This window comes from Perna viridis, chromosome 2 (assembly GCF_037379345.1).
Source record: "Perna viridis isolate PV_CMFRI_1.1 ecotype Kerala chromosome 2, ASM3737934v1, whole genome shotgun sequence".
In the NCBI taxonomy this organism is placed as follows: Eukaryota; Metazoa; Mollusca; class Bivalvia; order Mytilida; family Mytilidae; genus Perna; species Perna viridis.
In genome coordinates this window covers 15669462-15683603 of record NC_142446.1, presented here as the reverse complement: position 1 = coordinate 15683603, position 14142 = coordinate 15669462, and the positions used below count along the sequence as shown (strand labels likewise).

The following is a 14142-nucleotide window of genomic DNA, read 5'->3' as shown; positions in this document are numbered from 1 at the left end:
TGCTACTGGTTTAAAACTTAATTTAGGTGTAGAAAAGTTGACAAAAATAATGTAAGGATGGACTTCTATAGCTGATGTATTTTTTATTCTGCTTGAGTGAGACAATCTTTAGAGTCTTTAATTTGTTTTTTCTTTAAAGAAAACTAATTGGGTCTCTTTCTCAGCTAAATCAATAATGATGTTTGAGCTGTAAAGTTGTCTCGAGTTTTAATGTGAGTATTGCAGGTTTCTCACAAAATGAAAATTACCAGGTTGTACACGAAGAAGGTTGGTAATTAACACTGAGATCAGTGGTGGCATACAAGCTCATTTTTTTTTTTTATAATTTTTGTTTCACCAGCTAACTTCATAAAGTCTTATGTTCTGGAGTTGTCTTAATTATTCACTAGCAAGAATAAATTCTGTCTTCAGATATCAACCTCCACATGTCAGAAGGAAGTTCAAAATTCAGGAAATGGTCAACAAATACCATCTTAAGATGACAGAACCAGAATTTTATACAGCGCTTTTTCATGATGTACCAAAGAGAACAAATTACATGTAGTCAGTGTTCTTGTGATTTTCATTTTGTTGTTCTGATTAGACTTCTGTATCTTATAACAACTTTATATATAAGCATAAATGGAAATTAATTTACATAGGGACAGTAACAAATTACATGTGTTGATTTTTGACTTAAGTACATATCTTTTTAGTAGCTAGTTACTTTATATCAATATCAGGACATTTGTTAACATAATCATTTTAATGTGTTTTCTTGACATATTGTTCACAAATTTTGATTTTATCTTTTATAGAAATGATAAGTATTACATAGGAACACATTGTAAACTAATCAATTGAAAGAAACTATCTTTCAATAAGAGATCATTGTTGATTAGTTCAGAAATGGGATTTGTGCAATTTTACTAGTTATTACATATAGCGCTTTACATAAGGCCATGTAACACATACATATTAATTTTTTTTAGACTTTGTATTTAATGATATAGATATAAATACAAGAAACATTTACTTGTTAAGACTTTAATTTATTACAAATTAATTGATTTCTTTTTAGGCACTTTTTTGCAGGGTCTTTGATGATGCTAAAAGCAATGCATTGTATCATTTTTTTAATTATGCACCAGCCAGAATTTTCAGAGAAGTCCAGTTTTGAAATGAGGCTTGTGGAAGGTTTTTAAGTGCTGTTCTCTGTAAGAATCAGGCAGTAGCTGTATCATTGTGGAAAGAACACACAAGTCTTTCCATGAAATCTTAAAATGTTATCTGATATGCAGAATGATGTTCATTTCTTTTTTTAAACATCAGTTATTTGAGGTATAAATTATATGAAATGCATTGCAGATTTGTCCTCAGAGGGAGATAACTAATTTTTTTGCTATCTTTCTATTGAACTTTAAACTCCGTTTCCTGCATCCTTTTACACTTCTAAGACAAAAAGGACTGTCAGTTCTTCTTCACTAGACCATAAATTATGTGCCCTGATTCTTACAGATTCCAGCACTTTAAGACCCAAAGCAAATTAATCAATTGGTTGGTTGAAAACAGATGGAAGGAGAAAATCTAGACCTTGTTTCGTAGAAAGATCTTTTACAACATTGTGTCTTTGGTGAAGCTATTCATTGTATTATATAGTTGTATGATGATTTTAATTAGTTGTCGTAGTCAGAGTAATATTTCATATCAAGAACAGATGTTTGTTGGTATTGTTGCTACTTTTGTCTCCCATGACATGAGTATTATACGCAAGTTTATAGCCTTCTGTTAAGCTATGTTTGCTTTTTGATGTAATAATGGTGCCTTTAATGACCTGATTAACTTGTCTTTTAAAAGACATTATTTTTGGTGAAGGTTATATGTATTTCAGATGTATCTCATTTGTCTATCCTTTTAATTCTGAAATAAATTCACAACTAGGAGAATATCTCAAGCAAAATGGTATGTTAAAAGTATTGAGACAATTCATTGTATAAAAGTGATCTTTACAACATATACTACATATATTTTGTAGTCTTTTTTTGTCCATCAGTAATACATATAATGGCAAATTTATAGTGTGCTTCAAAGTTACTACCTTTGTATAGTTTGATGAAGGAACACCAAGTTATGATATAAAGAAGATCCAAAGATTTGAAAGTAGAAAATGATAAATAATGTAAATTAATTGCATGTAGCTCAAAAATGAGTGTGTGTGGTGGGACTTAGCATCCATCGATAACTTACGTTTGTACTCTAGTCTAAATATTATGAAGTTATAGTGCTGCAACATATGTTTGCTTCAAATCCTTTGAATAAAAGCCAGGTACATTGAAATGTGGTAATCATGTTACAATGTATAACTAAACCAACAGAAATTGTACTCCCCTAATACTCCTTTTTCTTTCAATTGTAAGCATTCGTTTTAGTCTCAAACCACTCCTCTGTTACTCTTTGCTCAATTGAATAAGTATCTAACAGCAAATGTATTACCTGTGATAGCATAGCATATTTTAAGGCTTTTATTCGAAGGAATAGCATTGCAATTGATATTGTTACCAATGTTTTGTTAATGAATAAAATATTTATCAATAGTCTTGCTATTTGATATTAGTGAACATACAATTATGTGAAACAGAGCATTCTTTGATAAAAACTAGAATCTCTGGAGTAAAGCCAAACAAACCACACGAGGATAGGAGCATGCTTTGGCAACTAAGTCCCTTTTTATACATCTGCCAAAAATTTTGTGTCTTTTTTTTTCCGGATTTGTATGATAATTAATTTATGACTTAATAAGCCTAAATATGAACTAGCCCTTTGGAACTTGATTAAGAATTTAAAAAAAAAAGACAAAAAAATGGACAGATAAATTGACAAGGTAATACTCATAAATCCCCAGTATTTATAGGTTTACCATCATTTATGGGTGAAATTGGCCCCATATTTGTGTGAAAATTGATGTTTGATATTTGGCAACTATTTACTTGTTGGACAAAAATGTTAAACCTAAAGTTGAATTGCCTATATTTACAGGCTTTCAAGCAGCCCTAATTTACTTTATTAATAGCTTCAAAACCCTATAATAAACTCCATGTAATATCTTGATGTTTTTGTCTATTTTATCAGAATTCCAGAAGATTTGATTGGCCTACATTAGTTCAGGCATTGCAAATTTGATTAAAAATATCAATTTTATACCAAAATTTAGCTATTTTTCCAAAAATGTTGTTTTAAAAATAATCGACTTAATACTCATTACTCAACAAGAACTAACTAAAAAAGTTCTGGTATGGTAATTTGTACATATCAAGTAATTTAACAATTATGCAAATTGGTAACATATTCTATTACCATTCAGCATTGTAGGCAGCCAAAAAACAGTGTTTTTGCCCTAAGGCTGAATGTTACTAATTTGCACACACCTGTACTTTATCCTTATGGATTAGGTAAATGTTTATAATTATGAATATTAAATTTCTTTAACCACTTTTATACTGGTCAGAATCTTATACTGTATCAAATATTTAACCACAATTCCAATTCAGAGCAGTATCAAGCTTGAATGTTTTATCTACATACTTACTCTTCAGGGTTCAACTTTAGTGGTCATATCAAGCTGTGTCCTGATTATATTGAAGGGTTGGAGTAATTGAATCAGAATACCATGATGTTTTTTAAGATGACAAAAGGTATGCTAGTTGTACTCGTGTACGTTTTTAGTAGTAACTCTTTCCTTTTTGTGCCACTTTTTTATATGATGGCAAAAAATTTGAAGTCATATAGTTAATGGTTTTGTTGCTGTCATTAGACACTTGGTGTTTGTGTGAATACTTAATTGAATATTAGTTGGTTAATCTTCATTATGTTTTACAACAAGGTTCCAAACCATAAAAGGAAGGTTGGTATAAAATTTTCAGGGCTATGACCCAAACTGTTTTGGAATTAGAGGCAATTACAAAAACAAGTGACTCATAGAATTAAGGCAACCATTTGATTTTCTGGGTGGGGGCTATGGATTTTTTTTTGGACAAAAAAAAGTTGTTAGTGGAAAATGTGGATAAAAATCATTTGACTTGTCACTGGAGTGAAAAAAAAAGTTAGTATAAATAAAAATGCCCCAAAAAATAAATAGTTGTATTATTTAAAACATGAAAAAAGTAGTGAGATTACAAAAAAAAGATTGTTTTCAATAGAGGGTGAAAAAAAATATTTGTTTTGGATTGGCCCTTTGAAAAAAATTAAGAACTTAAAAAGTAAAGTAATTTAATGCTCAAAGGTGAAAAAAATCCATAGTAACCCCCCTCCCCCTGAAAATCAAAACGGTTACTGCCTTTCTATATAGCTCCAGAAAAAGCACATGGATGTCTCTTATGAATTAAATGTGGTTACAGAATATTTTATACCACAATGGTCAGACTGGGGTTGATTTTGGGAGTTACTGTAAGGCTTCAACCATAAAAATATGATGGGCCAGAAACAAGCATTTTCCTGGTGTCTGGGGAATAAATTGATCTTTTTGAAATTATACCACAGGAAGTCATACCACCAAAGGTACAGGAGGTTGTGAGGAAGTCTGGGCCATAAACAGACATTTTCTTGATATTTGGATAATAACTTAAGTAAAAGAGAATGGATATCCTTGAAATTGTACCATAAAATGCCATGGCCCCAAAGGGAGAATTAGGGGCTAAAAGGGACCATTACAAATCTATGGCAATCCAAAGTGGACAAAAATGCCTATTTATAAATACTTATAATTCTCTTATAAATATTTATAATGATGATGTTATTTATAAATATTTATAATTCAATTATAAACATTTATAAATGAATTATAAATATTAATAATTGTCTTATATTTATAAATCATTTATAAATATTTATAATTTAATTATTAATATTTATAAATCCAAGGCAATTACAAATATTTATAATTCATTTATAAATATTTATAATTATTTATAAATATTTATAAATAGGCATTTTTGTTCACTTTGGATTGAATTATAAATACTTATAATACAATTATAAATATTTATAATTGCCATATTAATAAATATTTATAATTCAATTATAAATATTAATAAATGATTTATAAATAATTATAATTCAATTATAAATATTAATAAATGATTTATAAATAATTATAATTGAATTATAAATATTTATAATTATTCATAAATATTATTAAATAGGCATTTTGTCCACTTTGGCATGCCATACAAATCCGGTCAAATTCTTATCCTGGGTCGAAGTCTCACCATAATCAAAATTCCAGCGTATGAATGGTGTGTCGATTTATACTTGCTCAAACTGCTTGGGGTAAGACTTACGTGGTTGTATCAAGCTGTGCCCCTCAAAGTATTTCTTTCTTTCCCGGGGACGGTCCATTAATATAGTGGGTAGTATAGTATGACATTTTTATGAGCAATTCGATAATTTCCATCTCACTTAATAATGCCTATTAATGCCATTAATGGATATAAGCATTTAATACTTTTAAAAAAATATGTATTTAAAATATTTGATTTTTAATAAATACAAATTCTAATATTAAAATTTCCTTTATTTTTTAACAATGATGAAAAAATCAAAGTAATCTAGAGACCAATTATTTTATCTTTCAGACTAACCATCGTATCTTCTTTATAACCTTCGGGAAGCCCCATTTACTGGTCCTGCTGCGGATTTTTTTTAAAAATAACTCGTAACCAGAGTTATTTAATCGGAACTCTTCAGTCTTTTTCTTTACACACAACAGAAATTTTTTGTCCTATTTTAGTGTAGTAGCTCAATGTAGCGGAAATGTCTGAGTAGTTCCGATAAGATCTGGTCCCCGACTACTCACTATTGTATCATGTGTGAAGTCAGGCGAGAACCAGCATAGTTATCGAGGTACTCTTATAAATCACACCACTTAAAGGCACTTTACGCATCACAAGACCACTCTTTTATTTTGGATATAAAGAAAATACGATGGCTAGTCTGAAAGATAAAATAATTGGTCTCAAGAATCCATGGATCGTAAGAAATTTCCAAGAAATTTGTCAGATTGAAGTTTTATCTAATGACAAGCAAAATAATGAAGATATTTCTCCTTCAACGTATTTGACAAGCGATGGTCTACACAAAAGATTGGTTCATAAAAATGGATTGTTTCAAAATAGTAAGAATGGTCTCGTTCAGAATGGGAACTTAAGTCAGAATGGTCATATACAATCTGACAGTGACAGTGACACATCAAGAACACCTGAAAAGGTGAAATTTATTGTTCACAATAAAGTTCTTTTTTGGATATTTAGATGTGGTGCTGAGCTTGGCAATGAACTTTTTTACCTGACATTTTTCACATTTTGTTTATGGAATCTCAACAGTCTAGTCACACGACAAATGGCCATTATTTGGCATGCAGGAATGTATTTAGGACAGGCAGCCAAAGATATAGTATGTTGGCCTCGACCGTCTTCTCCGCCTTGTGCTAGGCTGGAACTAAGATATGAAGAGGAATATGGGATGCCATCCACTCATGCTACAGTGGGTGTGATTATCCCATTTGCATGGATATTGGTAGCACATCGTCATTATGAGGTATGCTGGTGTACATTTTTGTACTGTAGATACAAGAAGTTTTGGATATACTTATACAATCTATAATAATGTGTACATGTACAGATACATTTTAGCTCGGTTTCAAGTAAAGCATTGTTTGCATTTAATGCCATTGTAATAGCTTTTTTTGGCTTCATAATGCACTCTACTGCAAAAGTTACCAACATCCAATGTACATGAACAATTTTTTTTAGCTTTTGGACATGACACACAGGCTTCAGTTCATGAGTAAGATATGTCATAAAATCAGGCTTTAACCTTTTTTACCAAGTAAAAAGGAATGAATATGGCTTTAAAAAAGTTCAGGAAATGCACTTTTTGTGTACATGCCCATCTAGACTTGTAGCAAGTCCCTCTTTACTTCACATGTATGTACATGTTTGATACAGAAATTCAATGGTAACACCACTACTAATCACAGTAGGACTTTGTGGGCAGACATAAAACATTTTCTTCTACATGTACATGTAAGGGAATTCAAACATTGAAAAAAAAGATAAGCTCATAATGTGCTTAAAGGCAGCTATTTGTTAAATAAATTTAACTATAAACTATTAACATGTACAATTGCACTTTTTCAGTTTGACCTTGCTTTACCCTTGGTCTTTGCCTGTTTCTGGTCAGTTGTTTGTGGCTGCAGTAGGATGTACTTGGGAATGCATTCACTTTTGGTAAGTATTATCTTATTTACTACAATTTTTATTAAAATCGCAATTAACTGTATATCTAAAACTGTTTGTGGGGGGGGGGGGGGGTAGATATGCATGTGCATGCAGTTTTTAGCTCACCTGGCCAAAACTTGGTATGAATGTTCCTGGGGTATCATGCATAGAAGTGATATGGGGATTTTTGATATGTCAAAAAACATGGCTATGTTACTAAAAATAGAACATAGCGGTCAGACAGTAGTTTTTCGGATATATCTCCAAAACCATTAGATTTAGCCAATTTTTTCAGTTGCTGAAATGATCCTTATTATGAGGCCTACAAAAGTTTTGAAGTGATCAAAGATATCAGACAACTCCTTGTAAGAGGTATTGCCCTTGAAAGGTGAAAAATAATGTTTTATTTTGTTTTTTTGTTTGTTTTTTTTTCAGTCTTCAGCCAATATCTTGAAAACTATGATAGATAAAAAGAAACCTTGAATTGCTGAAATGATCCCTATGATAAGTCCTACCAAAGTCTTGTTGAGTCATAATTGTTATTCCTTGTTAAATTTATTGCTCTTGAAAGGTGAAATTTAATCAGGTGAGCGTTTCAGGCTTCTGGGGGCATCTTGTTAATGTTATTTCTTCTTCTCTGAAACTACTAGACCAATCTGAATCAAATGTGGTATGAGTGTTCCTTAGGTTGTCCTGCATAGAAATGATATGAAGGTTTCTGATCTGTCAAAAAACATGGCTGCTGTTACTAAAAATAGAACATAGGGGTCAGACAGAAGTTTTTTGCTTATATCTCCAAAACTGTTAGATTTAGCCGATTTCTATCAATTGTGTCTTCATTATAAGCCCTACAAAAGTCTGCATTGGTTCAAAGTTGTTAGATGACTCCTTGTTTTAGTTAGTGTGCTTGAAAGGTGAAAAATTGTTTGTTTTTACAGTTTTCAGTCAATCTCTCGAAAACTATGATAAGCAGAAAGAAACTTTCAATTTCTGAAATGATCCTTATGATAAGGCTTACAAAAGTGTGTGGAAATCAAAGTTGTCCATTGGCTCCTTGTGAGAGTTATTGTCCTTTAAAGGCAAAAAATGATGTTTTTAGCAGTTTTCAGCCAATATCTTGAGAACTATAACAGATAGAAAGATTAATTTCAAAGAGTAATCAAAGGGAACCAAGAAATTGATGAAAAGATCCTTATGATAAGTCCTACCAAAGTCTTCTTTGAGTCAAAATTGTCAGACAATTCCTTGTTAGAGTTATTGCCCTTGAAAGGCAAACTAATAAAGCAGGTGAGTGATTCAGGCTCTTGAGAGCCTCTTAGTAGTACCAAAACACAGCTGATCAAAAATAGTTGAATTAAAGCTAAGAATGTGTAGTTCAATATCATGTTTGTAAAAATAGTAATTAATACAAATGTGTATGAATAGTGTTAACATGTGTAATTTTTCTCCATGCTGTCAGTTAGATGAAAAGGTAACCGTTTGAATTTTCAGTATAATTTCAGGTGCATGCATTTGGGAAGCTGGGAAAATAAAGCTTTCATATCATAATACTTATGATGTGATGATCATAGATTATTTTTTATGAAATGATACTAATCAATTATCTTTTACACAATTCCACAATATCTTAATGAAGACTGATTTGTCTACAAATAAGATACTGTGGATTGGTGAGGGGAGATAACTGAACAATCTTTATTGAGATATTGTGAAAGGGTGTGGAAAGATAATTGACCAGGGTAATATTAAGATACTGTGGAAGGGTGTGGAAAAGTAACTGATCAGTGTAAAAATAAGATGCTGTGGAAGGGTGTGGGGAGATTACTGAACTGTCTTTATTAGGATATTTATAGTCTGAAGAATTTCAGCAATTAGTCTGGTAAATATTTGACATGCTGGTGATTTGTTATTATTTATCTTCATGGTTTTACTCACCCATGAAAGCAATGAAAATTAACATTTTATAAAGAATGATAATTGATTAAATATGTGTATTTGTCATTACAGGATGTTATTGTTGGTGCTGCCATTGGTGTTATTCTGATACCCATAATGATGCCTTATGTTGAGTTTTTGGATAGGCTTCAGGCAACTAATGTGTTTGGTTCTGCTTTAGTTATTGTTGCAGGCAGCTTTCTGCTATATATTTATCCTAACCCACCAGAGTGGAATACAGCTAAAGGAGATACTGCCACAGTGGTGTCTGTTGGTTCTGGTATATCTGTAGGAACTTGGGTGAACTATCATCTTGGATATGTCCTGGCTTCTGAAGCTATAGAACCATTACAGATCCCTGCTTTTAATATATGGTGGCTAATTTTAGCACTAACAAGGTCTGTTATAGGTGTGTCTATTCTAGTCATTGTTAGATCCATAATTAAGCCTGTCTCAATTGTAGCATTCAGTAAATTATACAATGTTGATGTAAAAGATGTGGACACTCAGAGAAAGATGGGAATGGAAAAACCACAGAAATATGTTGCTTATTTTATTGTTGCTTTTTGTGCTGTGTATTTAGTTCCATATGTATTACGATATTTGGGCCTAATGAGAATGTCTTTCTATTCCGAGTACCCATAATGAAGTTTAAAAGTGCAATAAACCATATTTGTAATGATGACTTTCTATTCTGTGGAGGGTTTTGTTATAAATACCTCTGATGTTAACATATTTTAATAGTTTATTTAGCATATTTCTACTCTAATAACTGATCCTTACTTTTGTATACATTACATGGTTCACTATGTGCTTACACATTTATTTCCAAAGTTCTGTGTGCTGATGAATCATTAGGTATTTCCATTATATTGTTTTGTAAAGTTGAAAGTGGTAATTTATCTCAAGTACTCATTTAGATGGTAAAATAGGGGTGGGGGAAGGTCCTGAGATTAGTACCTCAGATGATAATTTAAAAATAAAAAAAAACACAAAGCATATAAAAGAAGGTCAGCAATTCAGGAAGAAATAAATCTGCTCTCTTTTTTTTGGGATCCTGTCCTTAATACTTTTTTTTTATGCAGTTTGGGATAAGTTGGAAATTTATTAGGTTTATGGATTTATTTATAATTACAATAAGATGTCTGGAAAGAAAGCACAAGAAATTAATTATGGGAAACATGAAAATGACAATTTACAGGGTACCATCCTCTTCAAAGTACATGTATTGCTATGAATAAACTGATTTTGTTTATATTAAACATGTATTATGATCATCCTTACTGGACAGTGCATAAAATGATCTAAATAAATGGTCTACTCCAAGAATAACAATTTTTTTCAATGTTTTTCCTTAACTGATCCCTTTCTTTTTATAGAACGAAATCAGCAGATTTATTTTAAAGCTTTAAATAATTCCCATACACTTACATGTACTGGCTTAGTGACTGACATATTTAAATGACTGAATGTTCATGTGGTAGTGTCCTGATTACCCACCGTGACCTTTTTACAAGGACGTCTATAATCAGGTCATTATTCTAGACAAAGTTGAAGAATGGACTGGGAGACCTTATATAATCTTCTATATAAAGACTTTTCTTGAATAATACTATGTTCACAATTTACTTCAGATTTTTATCCCAGTTCTGGTAAATCATTATTTTCATGACATGCAACACTGGATATTGATTTGGTAAAATTAATAAAAACTCTTATCCATTATGTAGTGGAATTTTTCTCTCTCTCTTTTTTTTTTTTTGACAAGAACTTGTAGAAAAAATATGCAGTATAACTGATATATTCCAAGCAAACTAGTAAGATAATTTTGTTGCAGTTTAGTAAAAATGTCTTCTGAGTTTTAGGCCACTACACTGATTTAGAAGGAAAAATTAAGATAATTACAAAACACACTTGATAAAACATAACTTTTCCATGATCTACAGTTATATACCACAAGTCATATCTCTCTTTTAACATTTTAAAAGCATCATTTAAATATTTATGAGGAAATCACAACTACAAGTATATAATTCCTTCACACCACAAATTTGATAGCATATATCAAGATATTAAATTAATACACAATCATTGCATTCTTCAATATTATGTTTCTGACCTACACGTCTGTATCTATGTCAGTCTGTTACAATCATGTTGAATGAGGATGATTTTACTTTTATAGCTCGGCAGTCAATATGGATTTGAGGCTAATTCAATCTTTTAAATACTCATTTTACATTTGTGAGATTTTCTTGAGCCATGACACTTTTAAAATGATAACCTTTTTTTCAAATATAATTTAAAGCATCGTTTTGTGTTTTTAATTTCTTTGAACTTCATCAGATCATATTTAATTTATCAATGTATATATTCATATGTCTGAATACTTCTATGCTTGTTCTATGAATTGTTCTACATTTTAAGCTGATATCACTATCAGCTTCACAGTTTAATCCTACCAGGGGAAATACCATTGAGTCAATTTATCTTTGAATCAATTATTTATACAACTGAATTATATGTACACACGTATATATATGGGGTATTAAAGTTCACATGACACAGGTACATATATTGATACATTTGATCTTTGACCTTTTTCTGGTATGTTATGATATCAGACAAATAGATGATCATTAACCTTTATTTTTATTAGTGATAGATGCACTTTTTCAGTTAACAGATGAACTTTCTATTTGAATATTTTATTGAATTACAACTACCCCGGTATTTTAATGATATTTTATTCAATGACACAAATATATTCAGAAGATGTTTGCTTTTGTTCATTTTTTATTATATTGGCTTAAATATTCAATTCATAACTCTAGAAATCTAACAAATAGGCTTCTGGAACAGGGTTATGTTGCTACAAGATTGAAGTCATCACTACAGAAGTTTCATGGTTGTTGTCATAAACTCATGGATCGTTATGGTGTATCCATCTGCACCATGAAAACTGATTTATTCAACGGTTCATAGTTTTCCTTTCCTCGTTTGTCTACCCCGGACTTGAATTTTATGAGCAACTCAGCGGGTGTTTCTAGAAAAGCAGAGGACGCTTACCCTACCGGTGCACCTGGTCCATGCTCCCAATTTTTAGTGGAGTCCGAGTTGCTCATTTGCTTTTGTTACTTTGTATGAGTTACTTTATGTTCTTTGTTGTGTATGTCTGTTTTCCATGTCTGGTCTTTGTCCCTGGATTGCATTCTTTTGATTACCGCTACAACCTTGGTTCCCTTGATTACTCTTTCCATTGTAATTCATTTGAGTATACATGTATGTACTTTTTGTATCTAGGGCAAATTATGTTACATTATAAATCATATCTGTTTGGTTCAAGTACCAGTCCACATAAAATTCATACATTGCCAATGGTGATTCATGGTATTGAAAAACCCACCAAACAAATGATGCTTTTTCAGTCAATATAAGCTATATATCTCCCACTTATATCGACCAAATCAAAATCAAGAATGGTATCTCTGGCAAAGTGCTAGTTTTAGATACAATGTATAATTTGTTATCTCGTAAGTGTAACAACCAAATGAAAAAACTAAGACTTGTTCTGTGATCAGTCACTGTTTCTGAACAAGAAAAAATACTGAATTTGGTGGGTTTTTGACATGCATGTATCACCTCCTGTCTGATTTTTGTAAAGACTGCTACTTAATACAATGGAACAGATCTGTAGAAATCCTTCAATATTGTTGTACATTGTATTTGTTGTTGGATTATTATCTTTGTAGTAGAATCAATTTTATTTCTGTGATATTCCATTAATATGGATTTTTTTTATTTCTTCTTAATATTGCTACCAAAAATAAAATAATTATTAATGTGTGGCTTTTCATGTCTGAAGAAATTAAGGTATTGCATTTATGATGGTATATGACTGATGTTCGTTTCATGATCAGTTGAAGGTTTTCCTGCAGTAACTTGAATATTATTTGGTTGATCTTTATAAAACATGGTTCTAAACTACAAGAAGAAGATTGGTATTGATTTTGGGGATTATGGCCCCAATTGCTTTGGAATTTTGAGCCAAAAATGGGCCAACGACCAGCACTGAATTTTGATTGCAATTGAATATTTGACACAGGGTAAGGTGTTGACCAAAATTGAAGTGGCTTCTGATCCCTCAGTGGTTACATTCACATCCATCAAAATCATTGCCAGCCTTTTTTAGTGGTATGCCACCTATTGGTCCGTTCACAAGTTATTGTCCTAATTTCATTCAAATGCTTGTTTCTGGCAACTTTTTGGCCCCAATTTATACCACCCAGTATGGTTGGTCACTTATAAATAAAGGATTCCAAAATCATTTAATAAGAGTCATAACTTGTTAGTGAATATGATGTGTCTGAGTTGTGTTTTTGTAAGTCATTATTTCCTTAAACTAGCAGTAAGCATGACCTAGAGTATCTAACAGGTACATCCAGGATTTACTTGTTTGATTAAAATGTTCTACGGTTAAGAAATCAGTCTTCTTTTTTTAAACCACAAAAAAATTTTGTGCGGCTTCATATTACATGACTTAATGTCATTTATAGGCAATTCATTTTCTATAATTTAAGTGTTTGTGAATGGACTAATATGAAATATAATTTAAAACAAAGTTCTCAACCAAAAAAAAAAAAAAAGAAGGAATATGCAATTTGCTTTTAAGTAAATGTCTGAAAATCCAGAAGCCAGAAAGAAATTTTTTTTTCAGTAAAACTTCACTGCAAAATCCAGAAGTTTTGACTGTCCTCAGTCAATTTTCACAAGCAAGATCACTACAACTTATGTCACACACTGAGTGTTCAAACAAAACAAAAAAGCTTCGGTAGTAAGATGGTAAATGCCCAACTGGTACCAGACTAAGGAATGGGAGAACCCAGTTAAGTCATTAAAATGTGAAATCTGTACATGGTATTCTTTACATGTAGATAAATATCAAACTAGTACA

At 31.3% G+C, this 14142-nt stretch overlaps 2 protein-coding genes across 5 annotated transcripts in view; both read left to right on the top strand.

The window, feature by feature from the left end:
* The window catches only part of LOC148623803 (ral GTPase-activating protein subunit beta-like), a 47660-nt gene extending 45087 nt beyond the window's left edge, over positions 1 to 2573 (top strand). For all 4 annotated transcript variants that reach the window (XM_088565921.1, XM_088565922.1, XM_088565920.1 and 1 more), the window contains one exon: positions 412 to 2573. In XM_088565921.1, the coding sequence (XP_088422047.1) occupies positions 412 to 544 (133 nt within the window). In that variant the 3' untranslated portion in view covers positions 545 to 2573. The remainder of the gene's footprint in view (positions 1 to 411) is intronic.
* A 3260-nt stretch (positions 2574 to 5833) lies between these two features.
* LOC148623802 (sphingosine-1-phosphate phosphatase 2-like) lies at positions 5834 to 13034 on the top strand. The gene is made up of 3 exons (XM_088565918.1): positions 5834 to 6570; positions 7173 to 7262; positions 9261 to 13034. Exons 1-3 carry the CDS (start codon positions 5959 to 5961, stop codon positions 9831 to 9833), a joined length of 1275 nt encoding a protein of 424 aa, XP_088422044.1. The 5' UTR covers positions 5834 to 5958; the 3' UTR covers positions 9834 to 13034.
* Positions 13035 to 14142: the final 1108 nt, after the last annotated feature.